The sequence below is a fragment of the Symphalangus syndactylus genome, chromosome 17 (assembly GCF_028878055.3).
Source record: "Symphalangus syndactylus isolate Jambi chromosome 17, NHGRI_mSymSyn1-v2.1_pri, whole genome shotgun sequence".
In the NCBI taxonomy this organism is placed as follows: Eukaryota; Metazoa; Chordata; class Mammalia; order Primates; family Hylobatidae; genus Symphalangus; species Symphalangus syndactylus.
This window is the reverse complement of record NC_072439.2, coordinates 44,713,547-44,729,709: the sequence shown is the minus strand read 5'-3', so window position 1 is coordinate 44,729,709 and position 16,163 is coordinate 44,713,547. Positions and strand designations below refer to the sequence as shown.

Genomic DNA, 16,163 nt, shown 5'->3' with positions numbered 1-16,163 from the left:
GAAAATAAAAATGGAAATACTAAGTCATTGGAGAATACCTTAAGGTAGTCATTGGAATTTTTTAATATAAAAATCACAATGTGTTCACATCTTATAACTTGCCATGTGCCCTGTCAACTTAGTAAATTAAATATACTTGGAATAAGGGACAGAAAAATAAGTAAATAGTAAAAATAACACATTATCCATATGTCCTAATAATGTATTTATCAAATCAGGTCAGGTATAAAGAATATGAATTGTTCAAAATTATCTGAAATTGAAATAAAACTCCTTAATAAAATAGAACTTCAGTAGTTTTATATCCCCATATCATTGCTTTGAGTGTGGAAAAAAGAACAGTACACTTCACTGAAACAAAGGAGATGAACTAGAAATCCTGACAAGCATCATTTAACAGAAGGTGGTGGCTGGTTGGGCTAGCATCAAAAAAAATTAGGAAGACATGCAAATGTTGCAGAACAAAAACTTTGTGATAAATACTGAATATAACTATGTTATCTTTTGAAAGTCTCGGTTATTTTCATATTGAATATGAATAAATTTTAAAAATGAGGAAGAAATATCTAGAAACATATTTCACGCCAGTTTAAAGAAAATATTAATTCAACAATGTTCCAACTTCAGTGGTCTCTTAAATCGTTATTTGTATCACTTGTTTTTCACAACTTTCTCCTTTTTTGCACCTGCACTTGCAAGATATGAAAGATGTGCTACTCTTCCTCCCACAAAAAACCCACTTTATTCAATTTATACCTTACTTTGCGAAGGAAAGCTTAGTGTTCCTAGAACTTCTGCTCTTGAAAGGATTGAATTCTCTAATGTTACATTCAAACAAATGTCATTTATTAAATAGTTATATTTCCTCATTAATGTTAGCATTTTTCTCATCTACCTGCTATGAAATTGTAACCAAAATAAAACTTTAGAGACAGTGTGAGGCATCTACTGCCCACTCTTTTCCTTTCTTTGCGTTTGAGAGTAGCTGTGTTTTAGAATAAGGGGGATGATTATACAAAAGAGGTCTTTCTTGGTCTCTTCCTTAAATATAGCTAGGAATTTAAAATAATGTTAACATATATTTTGTAGCACGCAAATATCTTTTGGTCGTTAACATTCTGTGCAATAAAATTAGGTCCCTCCCCCGGTCCCCACCCTCACTGAAACTCTCCTTTTCTCTTTCTAATTAAGTTTACATGAGTTGGAAGTTATTCATCCTTCTTCTTTCCTTTGGGTTACCAGGGCGATGGGATGCAGATATCCAACAGTCATGGAGATGCTGACAATGCCAAGAGAATGTATTCCCTTTACATTTATTTAGTGAGAGGTCTCAAAAAATTAAGGGCAGAAGGTGATTGTTAGAAGAGTGAAGAGCAGGAGTGGATTCAGGTTTTGTGAGGCCTGAGATTTATTTAATATGGGAGAGAGGAGGTTCCTGTTTAAGAATAAAAATACAAAATATCTTTACAAGCTTACAAAAATAATCATGCAACCATGGTGGCCTATGCAAAGGAGAGGCCCCAAAATGTTTAGCGTCACAGAAAGTCCGCATCTGGTCCAGTGTTCAGATGGATTTTGTGCAGATTTTTCCCATTGATTTATCTTATACTTCACCTGGTCCCCCTTTTGACTCACTAGACTTTCTTGGGCAAAACAATGGGTTTGTTAAATGACAGAATAGAAGTTGGGCAGTGCAGCCCAACTCTTCATGATTCCTGTACAGCCTGTTTCAGCCTATGTGCCGGAACCCAGAGGCTGCCCTTTTGTTTTTTTCTGGCAAGAGATAATACAAACTTAACCAGGAAGGGGAATGATTAACAAATAAATTTTGCCTTGTAAAGAATCATGTTAGATGATACCCATTTATCCTATGCATATTTATTATCCATTATAAACAAAGTATTTCAAGTAGAATTCCAAATGCCATGATATCTAAGACAATAATCCTATAACTTCTATGAATTTTTCATAAGCTAAGTTAGGAAATAGAAAGTTGGGTGTTTTTGTGTATGTGAATATAAATGATAATTTCATCAGTAAAGCGGGCAAGTATTATTACTTAAAAAAATTCCTGACACTTTATATTTACAGGCTACTAATAAATAGTTTAACTATAAAGTAACGAGCTTCATCTTTAGCTAAACACAGTCATATTTTGAAATAAATATGTCTTTAAAATGGAGTTGTTTTTGAAAGTGATATGCTTATGCATTTATTCCAATATTATTGACTTTTTTTTGGAATTTCCCACATAATTTGTTTTATACATAAATATATGTATGCATGTATGTATAAATAAAATGTAAATATGTGTTTTATCTCTTGTGTGTCCTATATGAATATACGTGCACACACGTACACATACATTCATGCACAAAGTTTTATCCTCTGCATGACCTATATATGTAAAACTACAAAATATACTGCTGTGGTTTTGTATTTATTTTTGTGTGCAGATATAAGAGTAAAATAAATAAAGGGAAATAACATAAACATGGATATGGGACATCCTCAATATTGTTCCAATGTTGTAATTTGTAATTGTAAGGTGTAATTTCTCCATATTAATCTATAATTAAATGTAATGCCAAGTCTTGTTTTTGGAATATTTTACTTTAGAATTTGAAAACTTAAAAAGACATTTTATAGTGCATTTAGAAAAAATGTATAAGAAATATTAAGAAACTGTTTCAAAAAATAATAACCAAGAAATTTATCCTATCATTGACATATATTTTAATATGTAAGACTTCAGCAATGAACATGTTCTATATTAACATATACTATGTAATCAATTTAGTATTGTACCAGTGTCAGATTGTACAGTTAAAAATAAGCCAAAATATCTATAATGATTTAGTGCGTGGATACGGTGGCATGGAAAGTCATTGAGCAAGGTCACATAATAATAACAGCATTTACTGGTTACTCACTGTGTTCCAGGTGCTGCTGTAATCACTTGACATATATTATTTAATCTCCACAGTAAACTTAGGAGGTTGCATTAGTCTTATTTTGTAGATTTGGAAACTAAGACATAGAGATTATGCAAATTGCCAAAGATCATATCTGTGGTAAGTGAAACAGGCAGATTTTTAAAAATGTTTAACTTTTAATTTTTCTTTCCTTGTCTTATGGTGTTAGTAACAGGCAGGTTTTGAATCTAGGCAGTCTGGTTCTCAATTCAAGCTCTTAGCCACCATGTATTGTTGTTCACAATGCCCCTTATCCATTTTGGATGCTGATTATTTTAAAACATGGTTAGTATCATAGGCAAAAATTTAAAAAATGTTTTTAATTTTTAATTGAATTTTTTTAGTAATGGGATTGAACTTTTAAAATTATTATATATTTATATTTCTTTTTTGGTGAATTGTCTGTTCCCACTGATATGTTCAAACTTTTCTTATGATTTGTAAGAATTCTTCATATAGTAAGGATATTAACTTTTTATCTGTCGTACAGATGGCTTTAGCCAAACTGGGCTTTACTTATTTTCCCCAAATGGCATATTCTGTCTTATCCCTGGTTCATCTATTATACTGTTTTCTCTCTTTCTGAAACGCGTTTTTCCTGTGTAACCTGTACTGTGCAGGATCTCAGTTTAAACATCTCTTAGTAAAGCATTGCCTGAACTGAACAGAGAGGCACTTCTGCTAGGCAAGTAAAATGCCCTGTGTTTCCCCTCTCTGAAACACAAATCATACCTATATTTATTAATCCAAAATTTATCCATCCTAATAGAAGGCAAATTACCTGAGAATCACCATCTTGTCAATCTTGTACACCTCTACAACTGGGGCAGAGCTTGGTACTCAAAATTGGGGAATAATATGAATAGCCATTTAGAAATACGTGTGAAAAGCCTAACCTTTAACTCAGCAATTTCAGTTCCACAAGATTTTTAAAATAAATAATTGGACAAGTGTACAAAGATGTACATATAAAGTGGCTTGTTGCTTCACAGTTACAATACTAGAAGATATGAACCATGACAATTTCTAACAACAAGGAATTGATAAATAAGTTGTGGTTCTTCCTGGTTCAACCTTGGGAGATTGTATGTTTCCAGGGATTTATTCATTGTGTCTAGGATTTCTAGTTCGTGCACATAGAGATGTTCATAGTTATCTCTGATGATCTCTTTATATTTCTGTGGTATCAGTTGTAATGTACCCTTATCATTTTGGAGTGTGCTTATTTGAATCTTCTCTCATTTTTTCTTAGTTAAACTAGCTACTAGTCTATTGATTTTATTTATCTTTTCAAAGAACCATCTTTTAATTTTGTTGATCCTTTGTATCATTTTTTTGGTCTCAATTTCATTTAGTTCTGTTTTGATCTTTGTTATTTATTTTCTTCTTCTAGCTTTGGGTTTGGTTTGTTCTTGCATTTCTATTTCCTTGAGTTATAATGTTAGGTTGTTAATTTGAGATCTTTCTATATTTTTAATACAGGGGTTTAATGCCATAAAAATTTCTCTTAGCACTGGTTTTGTTAAATCCAAGAGGTTTTGGTATGTTGCATCTCTGTCTGACTTAATTTCATTATTTACTCAAAAATCATTCAGGATCAAGTTGTTTAGTTTCCATGTACTTGTGTATTTTTGAGAGTTACTCTTGGTATTGATTTCTAATTTTATTCCACTGTGGTCCAAGATGGTGCTTGATAGGATTTTGATTTTTTAATATTTATTGAGGTTTGCTTTGTGGCCAAGCGTATGGTCAGTTTTGGAGATTGTTCCATGCTCAGATGAGGGAAATGTATATTCTGTGTTTGTTAGGTAGAATGTTCTGCAAATGTCTATTAGTTCTATTTTGTCCAGAGTCCAACTTAAGTCCAGAGTTTCTTTGTTGACTTTCTGACTTGATTACCTGTTTTGTGTTGCTAGTAGGGTGTTGAAGTCCCCACTATTTTTGTGTTTCTGTCAGCCTCTTTTCTTAGGTCTAATAGTAATTATTTTACGAATCTGGGTGCTCCAGTGTTGGGTGCTATTTATTAACGATAGTTAAATCTTCTTGCTTTATTTAATCCTTTATCATTATATAATACCCCTTTTCTCTTATTTTCCTGTTGTTGGTTAAAAGTCTGTTTTATCCAGTATAAAAATGGCTGCTCGGCTTGCTTTTTTTTTTTTTTTTTTCCGTTTGTGTGATATATCCTTTTCTACTCCCTTGAGTCTGTCTTTAGTTATTTGGAAGGTCCCTTGTAGGCAGTAGATAGTTGGGTCATTTTTTTTTTTAATCAAATTTGCCACTCTATATTTTAAGTGGAGTATATAGGCCATTTACGCCCAAGGTTAATATTGATATGTGAGGTTTTTTTTCTTCTGGTCATAGTTTTGTTAGCTAGTTGCTTTGGTCTAAACTGTGTAATTACTTTATGGGATCTGTGAACTTTCTACTTATGTGTGCCTTTATTATGGCAAATATCACCTTTTCATTTCCATGTTTAGAACTCCTTTGACCATTTCTTGTAGAACCTGTCTAGTGGTGACAAATCCCTTAGCATTTGCTCATTTGGGAAATACTTCATTTCTTCTTCATTTATGAATCTTAGCTTGGCAGGATATAAAATTTTTGACTAGCATTTTTTTTTTCTTTTAAGAGCTTAAAGATAGGCCACCAATCTTTTCTGATTTGTAAGGTTTCTACTGAAAAGCCTGTTGTTAGTCTGATGGGATTTCCTTTGTAAGTGATTTGATACTTCTGTCTACCTGCCTTTAAAATTTGCTTTTTCATGTTGACCTTGAATAGTCTAATGACTACATGGCTTTATGATATTCATCATGTAGGCTATCTTGAAGATATTCCTTGCATTTCTTAAATCTGGATGTCTACATCTGTAGTCAGATCAGGGAAATTTTCCTGAATTATTCCCTCAAATATGTTTTCCAAACCTCTTTTTCTTCTTTTCCCTCAGGAATGCCTAAAAGTTGTAAGTTTGATCACTTTACATAATCCCATATTTCTCAAAGTCTTTGTTCACTTTTAAAAATTCTGTTTTCTTTATTTTTGTCTAACTGTGTTAATTTGAAAGACAGGTCTTCAAACCCTGAAATTCTTTCTTCTGCTTGGTGTAGTCTTGTTAAAACTTTCAATTGTATTGTGAAATTCCTTCAGTGTATTTTATATTTCCAGAAGTTCTGTTTTTCAATAAAACATAAGTGCTTTTTTTCAGTAAAACAGAACTCCTGATCTGTTTTTCTGCCTTTTTGTGTTATTTTTCAACTTTCACTTAGATCTCACTGAACTTGCTTACAACCCATACCTTAAATTATTTATCTGTCATTTCAAAGTTTTCATTTTGGTTAGGACCCATTGCTAGAGAGCTGGTGTGGTCCTTTGGGGGTATCACAACACTTTGTTTCTTCACAGTGCTGGAGTTCTTGTGCTGGTTCCTTCTTATCTGTAGAATCTGTCACTTTTTATTTTTGAATTTACTTTCATTTGGGTGAGTTTTTTTCTTCTCTCCTTGAGCGTGTGACTGTTGTATATGCTGGCTTTTCTTCTATGTGGTTTTAGGCGGCCAAATCTCTTTGAATTAGTTGGTTATAGATAGTGTAGTGTTTTTCTCTAATGCTAGTTGTTTGTAGGTTGTAGTAGCAGTGTGCTGTATGTCTGATCAGGTTCACTGTTTCCAACAAAGATAGAGCCATATTTTGTTCTCCAGCATTTGGGAGCCATATTTTGTTCTCCAGCACCTCTGTCAGCAGGAATTACATTGGGTTGGGCAGTTCACCAAGCATGCCAGTAGGTGGTGCTTGTGAGTGACAGCTGGCTGTTGTACACTAATGTCAGAAGTTGTGATGGACAGTATGGTTTGACTTCCCAGCCAATAGATGGTGCTTGTAGGCAAGATGAAGTTACAGTGATGGTAATGGCTTTTTTTTTTTTTTGAGGCAGAGTCTTGCTCTGTTACCCAGGCTGGAGTGCAGTGGTGCGATCTTGGCTCACTGCAACCTCTGCCTCCTGGGTTCAAGCAATTCTCCTGCCTCAGCCTCCAGAGTAGCTGGGATTACAGGTGCCTACCACCATGCCTGGCTAATTTTTGTATTTTTAGTAGAGATGGGGTTTCACCATATTGGTCAGGCTGGTCTTGAACTTCTGACCTCAGGTGATCCACTCACCTTGACCTCCCAAAGTGCTGGGATTACAGGCATGAGCCACTGTGCCCAGCTGGTAGTGGAATTTATACTTGGCCTTTGTTGATAGGGGAAGCGCTGGGGTGTCCCTGGCGATGGGTGGGGTGTATGGCTCTCAGGGGTCACTCCCCATACTCTGCTGCCAAGGCAGCTAGAGGCGGCAAAGCTGGACACTGCTGGGTCAGGCTGGTTCAGGCTCTCTAGGGCAGGTACAGGTGCTGACCTTGGTGAAGTTCTGGGGCAGCTCTCAGGCCACTGGGACAACCCTCTAGGGAAGCGCAGAAGCAACTCTCCTGTGCCACAGAGCCAGCTCAGAGGAAGAGGGGTGGCCTAGGGTTTTCAGCACAGTAGGGAGTTGGGCCTACCCAGCTCCCACACCCTGATCTGGTGGGTCTTCCTCCTCTCAGTGTCTGGCTCTGGCAACAGGCCCAACCAGTTAGGCTACTTCCAAGTCATCTATGCCCAGATCACTGAGCCATTCCAGGCATTCCAGAGTATAATATTCCCTGTGGCAGAAAGTAAGGCTATCAGGCCAGACACATTCCAGGTCTTGTGAAAGGAGGGGTGCCCAACTCCTGCGTCATGACATGGACCTGCACTAAACTCTTCTCTGTGTTCTGACAGTGGGGGCTCCTCTCCTGCTAAAGATCAGGCTACTAGTCTCATCTTCATACCCCTAGGCAGTGTGGTCAAGCCCTGGGGAACTGGGACCAGACCAGCAGATTGTCCTCTGGCCACTCAGGGTCATGCACTGGCTGTGATGGAGGTATTGAACTGCTCCTAGGCCACCAACAAACCACTCCAGGCAGGGTAGTAGAGACTGTGCTGTGGATGCCCACTTGCCCCACCGTGGGAATGACAAGCAGGTAGTCTTGAGAGGGAACAGCAGTCATGAGGGGTACATGATATGATGCATCTCAGTCCTGTGACAGTGACAGTGGGTTCTGTCTTGGGCTCATGAGCACACCCAGCCTCAAATCTCTCCTGGCCTCCACAGATGGCAGGAGCTGCAGCCACTTAGGGCATGACCCAGAGCCTCAGGGGATGGGTGCCTAGAGTTATGTTTTGCTATAGCTGCCCAGCACGCTGAAGTCTTGAGGGCTCCATGCAGGTTTAAGCGGTGCCTCTGCTTGTTCTCCAGACAGCTCTCCTTGCCACTCCAAATATCTGCAGGAGTCATGGGAACTCCTGTAGCTAGGATCTCAGAGGTCCACAGTGGGAATGTGGTGCCCTGAGTTTCCTTCATTCATCCCTTCCTGGGGTTCAGTCTGGGTCTAGGGGTTGGTTCTGGCACCTAGCAACACCCAGCAGGATACTCCACTTCCTTCCTCTTCAATCACAGTGTCTTCCATCACATCTCTATTACATTTCAGTGTTTTCTCTCTAAAGATCCATTTGAAGTGTGAAGGTTTACTTGATATTTTGGTTCCTCTCTGTGGAGGAGCCACATCTTAGCTGCATCTAGTCAGCTGTCTTGAATCTAATTTCCTGGACTCATTTCTATTCAATTGATCTCTATGTCTATCCTTATTCCAGTACCACACTGTCTTGATTACAGTAGATTTGCAGTAAGTTTAAAAATGAAGAAGTGAGAGTTTTCTAGTTTTGGTTTTCTTTTCCAAGATTGTTTTGGCTAACCTGGGTCCCTTGCATTTCTATATAAATTTTAGAATCAGCTTGTCCATTTCTTCAAAAGAACCAGTTGAGATTTTACTAAGGATTGCATTGCATTTGTAGATCCATTTGGGCAGTATTGCATCTGAACATTAAGTTTTCCAATCCATGTACAAAGAATGTCTACCATCTATTTAGGTCTTTAATCTGTCTCAATGGTGTTTTCAGTATACAAGTCTTGTACTTGAAAATAATTTTATTCCTGGCCAGGCGCGGTGGCTCAAGCCTGTGATCCCAACACTTTGGGAGGCTGAGGCAGGTGGATCATGAGATCAGGAGATCAAGACCATCCTGGCTAACACGGTGAAACCCTGTCTGTACTAAAAATACAAAAAATTAGCTGGGCATGGTGGCACACACCTGTAAGCTACTTGGGAGGCTGACGCAGGAAAATTGCTTAAACCTGGGAAGTGGAGGTTGCAGTGAGCTGAGATCGCACCACTGCACTCCAGCCTGGGTGACAGAGAGAGATTCCATCTCAAAAAAAAAGTATATAGTAATAATAATAATTTTATTCCTAAGTTTTTTTTATACCGTTGTATTTTTAGACTACTTAATTGAAATGGTTTTTTGTTTTTTAGTGTATACAGCTCGAATTATTTAACAAGCAGTTTTGGTAGGTTTTGTTGATTTATTCAGTCTCTTACCTAATATTTCAACTGTTGTAATTCCATGCAAAAAGATGTCATTACCAGGTCAAACAAGACAGTTTTATGTGAAAAGCCAACTAGTTCATTTTGGCACTGCTCTGTTACTACTTACATGCCAAGTTCATATTCTAACCAAATGTTTTCTAAACTTTATTATTTTCCCTTTGCCTTTATGACTTTTGTCATATCTACATGCCATTTAATATATTTTTTAAAAATCTAATCACTTTTTAAATGTAAATTTATCTAAAAGGAAATGTTATATCACAGATTTAAGAAGGTAATAAATTAATGTCTTCTCCTATGCATTACAATAAATATATTACTATTAAAGTAAAAAATGTCATGCATTTGCCACCTAAAATTATTTTTAGGTAATCATAAGTTTACTACCCTTTGGGAAACTCTGTTATAACCAGTTTAATTAACCGTATAAATAAAAATTTCCCTAAAATTTATTATTTCATGATGGCCGGATGATTAGTGACAGAAAGCAAATAATTAGGGTCACTATCAGATCACCTACGCAAAAGACAGGAATAATTCTTCCAGTTCTTAATTGTGTTTTCTAGAGAATATCTAAGGAATATGTATGAGTTTATAATACTCCTATGAGTAAAATCTGCTCTCATTCAATGCTACATTGGATAGCATGGATTACATCATGCTGTTTTCTGACAAATATGATTAATTCCCTCTTAGAAGGCAGGGCCTGTGTCTATTTAACTTGCCTCATACAGCATGCAGCATAACTTTATGTTCATTTGGGAACTTAATAAATGTAAGTGGATGATATAATTTATTTGTTAATCACCAATCATTCTGAAAAATAATGATGTACCCAGAGCTGATGGTTCCACCCCACAACAGTTGTTGTTTTTTTTAATTGAAGGTTGAACAGTACTGAAAGGCCTCTACTTAAAAGGAAACATAATAGAAAATTGTTCAGCTTTTCAACAAAAAGAGGGAGCTTTTGTCTTTGATAATTAAGTTCCTTTCAAAGATAAGAATTAACTGAACATTTATTTTACTTGGAGAATAACAATATTTATTTAAATAACAATTTAAAGCATTTTATCTAAAAAAGAAAACACTTCTTGTCTGGATTTTTAAACAATCCTTCAGTAAAAATCGGGCCACAGAATTTTTCACAGAAATAATTAGCTAAGGGTTACGTGGTAGGGAAACAGAGACTCTTGGCTTATCTCCTTTTTTTTTTTGAGACAGAGTCTCTTGTCACCCACGTTGGAGTGCAGTGGCGTGATCACAGCTCATTGCAACCTCCGCCTCCTGGGTTCAAGCTTCTCCTGCCTCAGCCTCCTGAGTAGCTGGGATTACAGGCACTCACCACCACACCCAGCTAATTTTTGTACTTTTAGTAGCGACAGGGTTTCACCATGGTAGCCAGGCTGGTCTCAAACTCCTGACCTCGTGATCCACCCGCCTCAGCCTCCCAAAGTGCTGGGATTACAGGTAAGAGCCACCACTCCCGGTGGCTTATTTCTTGACACTACAGTTTTAAAACGTTTGGAGAAATACCAAAACTAGCTTCATTCTACCCCTTTCCATCCCCTGACACTCCTTCCTCAAATCTGGGTCTAGCTTCTGTGAAGCTAGAGACAACTTCCAAGTGTAGAAAGGGTCTTTCTTGTAGTTACTCCCACGGTCTAGGAATGCAAAAGCTAAAAGAATAATTGTAATCTAACCAGGAAGTAGAGACACAACTCACATAATTTGATTTTGAACATAAAATTTCCTGGATGTGGCGCTTCAGAAGAAAGAATCAGTGAAGCCAAAGAGGGTGGGGAGTGTATTGTTCAATAAATACACAGAGTATTTGAGAAGCTTTATAATCTAATATAGGCTGTGACTTACAGCTTGGCACCATATTGTTATAGACAAAATATACCTGAAATTAATTTTAGTGAGATTTTTAAATTTTGTTAAAAATAATCGGGGAAGATCATTTTAACTAAGAGCAAACAGCTAATTGTACTGTTTTATAATCTGCATCTTCGCCACCTATAAAATGTATGTTCCTATATTTCTTTTGGTTGCACTGTAACTGTGGTGGTAGAGTTGTTTATCTTGATTAAAAAGATGATAGAGCATCTATCTGACTGGCAATCTAAATAGAAATTCCTGTTCAAAGGTGACAGGAAGCTCTTTGATCAAATGTCCAAACTAAAGGTAATGTAATCATCTGTCTTCCTGTTGAAAATGCCCCTCATCATTCAAGATGTTTATACACTTGAATGGAGTGATTAGGATTAATGAAACTGTTGGTATTCCAAAATCCTTAAATTAAACATGTATAACGCCATAAGTTTTATTTTTCTGCTCTTTTAAAGACTGTAGAAGGATAAATGGTTTTGCAACAGTAAAGCTAAATCTGGATCTATATTTCCTCTTGTATAATTTTTTTTTAGAATAGCAAACACATCAAACAAGACAGATAAAGCAGAGGGTTTGGTCTTTTAAGTGATAGAAAATTGAGGTGAATGTCTAAAATCTCAGGCCTAGTGACTCTTGGTAATGGAAAAATTCAGCCCCTTTGCCAGTACACATATATTTTTGCTTTGATATAGTCAAGATTGTTGAAATAATTTCGCTTCCCCAGTTTGTGCCTCCTTGGTATTGGACACAAATCTTGCCCTCCTTTGTATTAATATTAGCTTGCCCTTTTTCCCTGCATCTTTTTCCTTCTCCCTTTTTCCTGATGCCCTGAGTTGACATCCCTCACTAAGGTGATAGCTTTAGGCCATCACTTTAGGCTAGGCTAAGATAAGCATTCTTTCCTATTTATTTGTCATAAAAATATGTATACAAATTAAGATTGAACTTTTTATGACCTGTGACCATAAAGTTCTAAGTACAAAAAGTGTCTGAATTAAATTATTATAATTATCAAGAAAATACAAATAAAAACATGAATATGTTATGCATTTGATAAATGGGTGGTAACTATAAAAATAAACTTTTATTGGTAACCTGGATCTTAATGAGCTGGATATGGAACTATTTTCTCTAATTAGTTTGTATGCACAGATGTTTATTAGTTAACACTAGGGTATGTCCTAAGGGAATATATCATGGCAAGGTTCAGGATGGGTGAGAATGACGTCTTTCCTTGTAAGGGGGAAAATGACTACCATGAAAGGGGATATAGGAAAGTAAAACCTACCTCTTTAGCAAAGAAACTTTCTCAGTCAGCGTCTTGGGACATTTCAGGGTTCTTACGAAAATTATTACTTGAAAAATATCCTTGTTTTGTGCCACTTAGGTGTATATCTGGGAACAAGTATAAGCCAATTCAAAGACTGCTAATATGGACAGAGACTAAGGACCTTCTTTGATATAAAAGTCAAAACCGAGCTATGGTCTGTGGAATGCTAATTGCAAGGTACCTGGAAACAACCAAGAGATGCCAAGAGTATTCCAGAGAACAGATTTTCCTCAAGGTATACCAGAGGCATTGGGATTGTGTATCAATGAAATTTATTTAAACAATGGCCATTTGCTTTACAGACATTAATCCATCTTAGAGAGTACATAATATTTAAATCAATTTTCTATATTTAATACCTTATCTGAGAAACTTAGCCTTAAAGTAAAACTGTTTGTGTAAATGTTGATTTTCTGACAGTTTCTCAGAGTGAATCTCCTTAGCATCCTCCTTGTTCTAATGTTTGTTGTTGTCATTTTCCTTTTTTTTAATTTGAAAAATTCAGAAAGGGAAGAGATGAATAATGACCCATATCCTGTGACCCAGAACTAATAGTTGTTAACATTTTGAGTTTTTTTCTTTTGTCTTTTCTCTATGTATTTTTTTTTTTAAAGATTTCATAAATCACAAATTGTATTAGTTTCTTGTGACTGTTGTAGCAAGTTACCACAAGTTGGGTGACTTAAAACTACAGAAATGTATTTTCAGTTCTGGAGGCTCTAGGTCTGAAATGATTTCCACTGGGCAGAAATCAAGGTGTGGTCAGGGCTATGCTGCCTCCAGAGGCTCTAGGGAAGATTCTGTTGCCTTCCTCTTCCAGCCTCTGATGGCTCTTGCCATTCATTGGCTTGTGACTGCATCTCTCCAACCAGCAACTTCCAACTTTTTTCTCTCTTCTTTCTATCTTTGCATTGACTTTTCCTTTGTGTGTCTGTGTCAAGTCTCCCTTTACCTCGCTGTTATAAGTACAGTTGTGATTACATTTAGGACCCAGTCTGATAATTTAGAGTAATCTAAACTAATCACATCTGCAAAGTTTTTGACGTATCAGTAACATTTTTAGGTTCTAGGATTAGAACCTGTATCTTTGGGGGTTGGGGCACTTTCAGCCTATCACACATATGAATATATAGTCTATTTAAATTACAATTTGGGATTTTAGAGATAAAGCTAAAATCCCACTTGCTCCCAATTTTGGACCTCTCCAGATTCTCCAGAGATCACCACCATGTTTATAGTTTGCCATCCTTGGTTCTTAATTGTGTTTTCTAGAGAATATCTAAGGAATATGTATGAGTTTATAATACTTCTATGAGTATTATATATATAAAAATATATATATGCACACATATACGTATACACATATACACACAGATATCTGTAGATATAGATACACACAGATGTGTATCTATCTCATCTTTCTATCTATCTATCTATCTATCTGTCTATCTATCTATCTCTATATACAGCAGATTTCTGTACTGTCCAATATAATGAATGTTTCTTTTTGGTGCAAGATTGGGCAGATTTAGTGCCTGCTATGAACATATTCGAGTTCCCTAAACTCTGAATTCCACTCCCATAATGCAACCTCCTACACGTGCATGATTCACTGGGTCTCTCTTTGTCACCTTACAGGAATTGGGGCTCAGGGATAGAGCACAAATTTGCTGTATTGCTGTGACTAATAAATAGTTTGCTGCTATTGCTGTGACTAATGAACTATCCTGTGTCTCTGATTCAGGAGACTCATGTCTTCCACAAGCATCCAGTAAACTATGGCTGGCTAATTTGCTGGCTTCTAAGTAGAATAAAATCTCTGACATTTCACAGTACTTTCATTTCCAAATTTAAAACTAGCATAGCTGATAACTGCAGAAAAATGCTATGTGAGCCCTCAAATTTAGATTTCAAAAAGTTTAGAGAGAAAACTGATTTCTGATTTCTTTTTTTTTTTTTTTTTTGAGACGGAGTCTCGCTCTGTCGCCCAGGCTGGAGTGCAGTGGCGTGATCTCGGCTCACTGCAAGCTCCGCCTCCCGGGTTTGCGCCATTCTCCTGCCTCAGCCTCCCGAGTAGCTGGGACTACAGGCGCCCGCCACCACGCCCGGCTAATTTTTTGTGTTTTTAGTAGAGACGGGGTTTCACCGTGTTAGCCAGGATGGTCTTGATCTCCTGACCTCGTGATCCGCCCGCCTCGGCCTCCTGATTTCTTAAAGAGTTAATCATATATGAACAGGCAAATCTATACTTTTAGACTTATACATACATGCATCGATACATAACACACACATACATATACACACACATACACATTATGAAAAAACATATAAAAGCTTTAGAGAACACTTGTAAAAATAAGAAGAGAAACAAGTTACTTATGCTGTCATCACTGTGAAATAACAACTACTGTTAAAATGTCTTAGACTTAAAAATTGGCTTTGAAATTCCTGCATCTGACCGATCCTGCTGCATTTTCTTTGCAGTGAAACTATGGTCTTTGTTGGGGACTAGCGGTAATTGTGTTTTATATCAATATCATAAAGGTAAGACATATCTCAAATATGCTATATTTTCTTTAACAATGCATACTATACCTGTAATCTGCAATTTTTCTTTTTTTAACCTTAGATATCTATTTTAATCTTTACCTTATAAAAGAACAAATGTCTAATAACAAACTTTTTATTTGGCCACATTTGTATTGTTCTAAAATTCTGAGAATTCTTAAATAATACATATTAATTCTATTGATATAATTATTGATTGTCTTCATTCTTAATCCTGTTCTTTTTTTTAAAAAACTGTCAACTGTCATTCTCACAGATGTTCTACTTTTTCCTATCCCCTGGGTCAGCTCCATTCTTTTCCTAAAACATCTTTAAATTCATTTTCAAGATTTGAAGAAAGGCACTTTTTACTTATTGGGAGAAAATCACTAATTTAAATAAATGATTAGTTTTTTAGTGGAATCCTGGACCATTAATCTGAAATTTTGCAGTGAAGGAACATGACTATTTTCTGTGATAAGTATAACACTATTCACAGCTCAAAGAGAAGAAATAAATGCTGAAGAGATCCTCGGACCTTAGCTGAAAGAAAGTTCCACCTGAAGTCTAAAATAAAAAGAAAATGAAACCAATAATTTTTAATATTAAAGTATTGAATAAATTATATCATAAAAATACCATTTACATTATTTAAACAAGTTCATATTTATACAAAGTCTATAAGAACTCCCCCCACATATACATTTATAATTAATACAAACCCATACTTTATATTCTTTTAAAAATAGTTTAAATGATCTCTCATAGTCAAAGCAATGTTGCCAGTGTATTACTCTATTTGCAGCATGTTTTCAGAAAGATAACATGTCAGAGACAATGACATGAGTCATTATGAGTGATTTTATAAAAAGAGTTCATGTAAATGAGAGGATTTTAAGTGTTTTCACTTCAAAGAAATGAT

At 36.0% G+C, this 16,163-nt stretch overlaps 1 protein-coding gene across 8 annotated transcripts in view; it reads left to right on the top strand.

The window, feature by feature from the left end:
- PUS7L (pseudouridine synthase 7 like) overlaps positions 1-16,163 on the top strand; it is a 146,256-nt gene that overhangs the window by 85,150 nt on the left and 44,943 nt on the right. For 3 of the 8 annotated variants that reach the window (XM_055249762.2, XM_063620161.1, XM_063620159.1), the window contains one exon: positions 12,752-14,412. The exons of 3 other annotated variants lie outside the window; for them this stretch is intronic. In XM_055249762.2, the coding sequence (XP_055105737.2) occupies positions 12,752-12,775 (24 nt within the window). In that variant the 3' untranslated portion in view covers positions 12,776-14,412. Of the gene's footprint in view, positions 1-1,242; positions 2,538-10,856; positions 10,942-12,751; positions 14,413-16,163 lie in introns of those variants that run through there. 2 more of the 8 variants (XM_063620155.1, XM_055249761.2) reach the window with 2 other exon arrangements.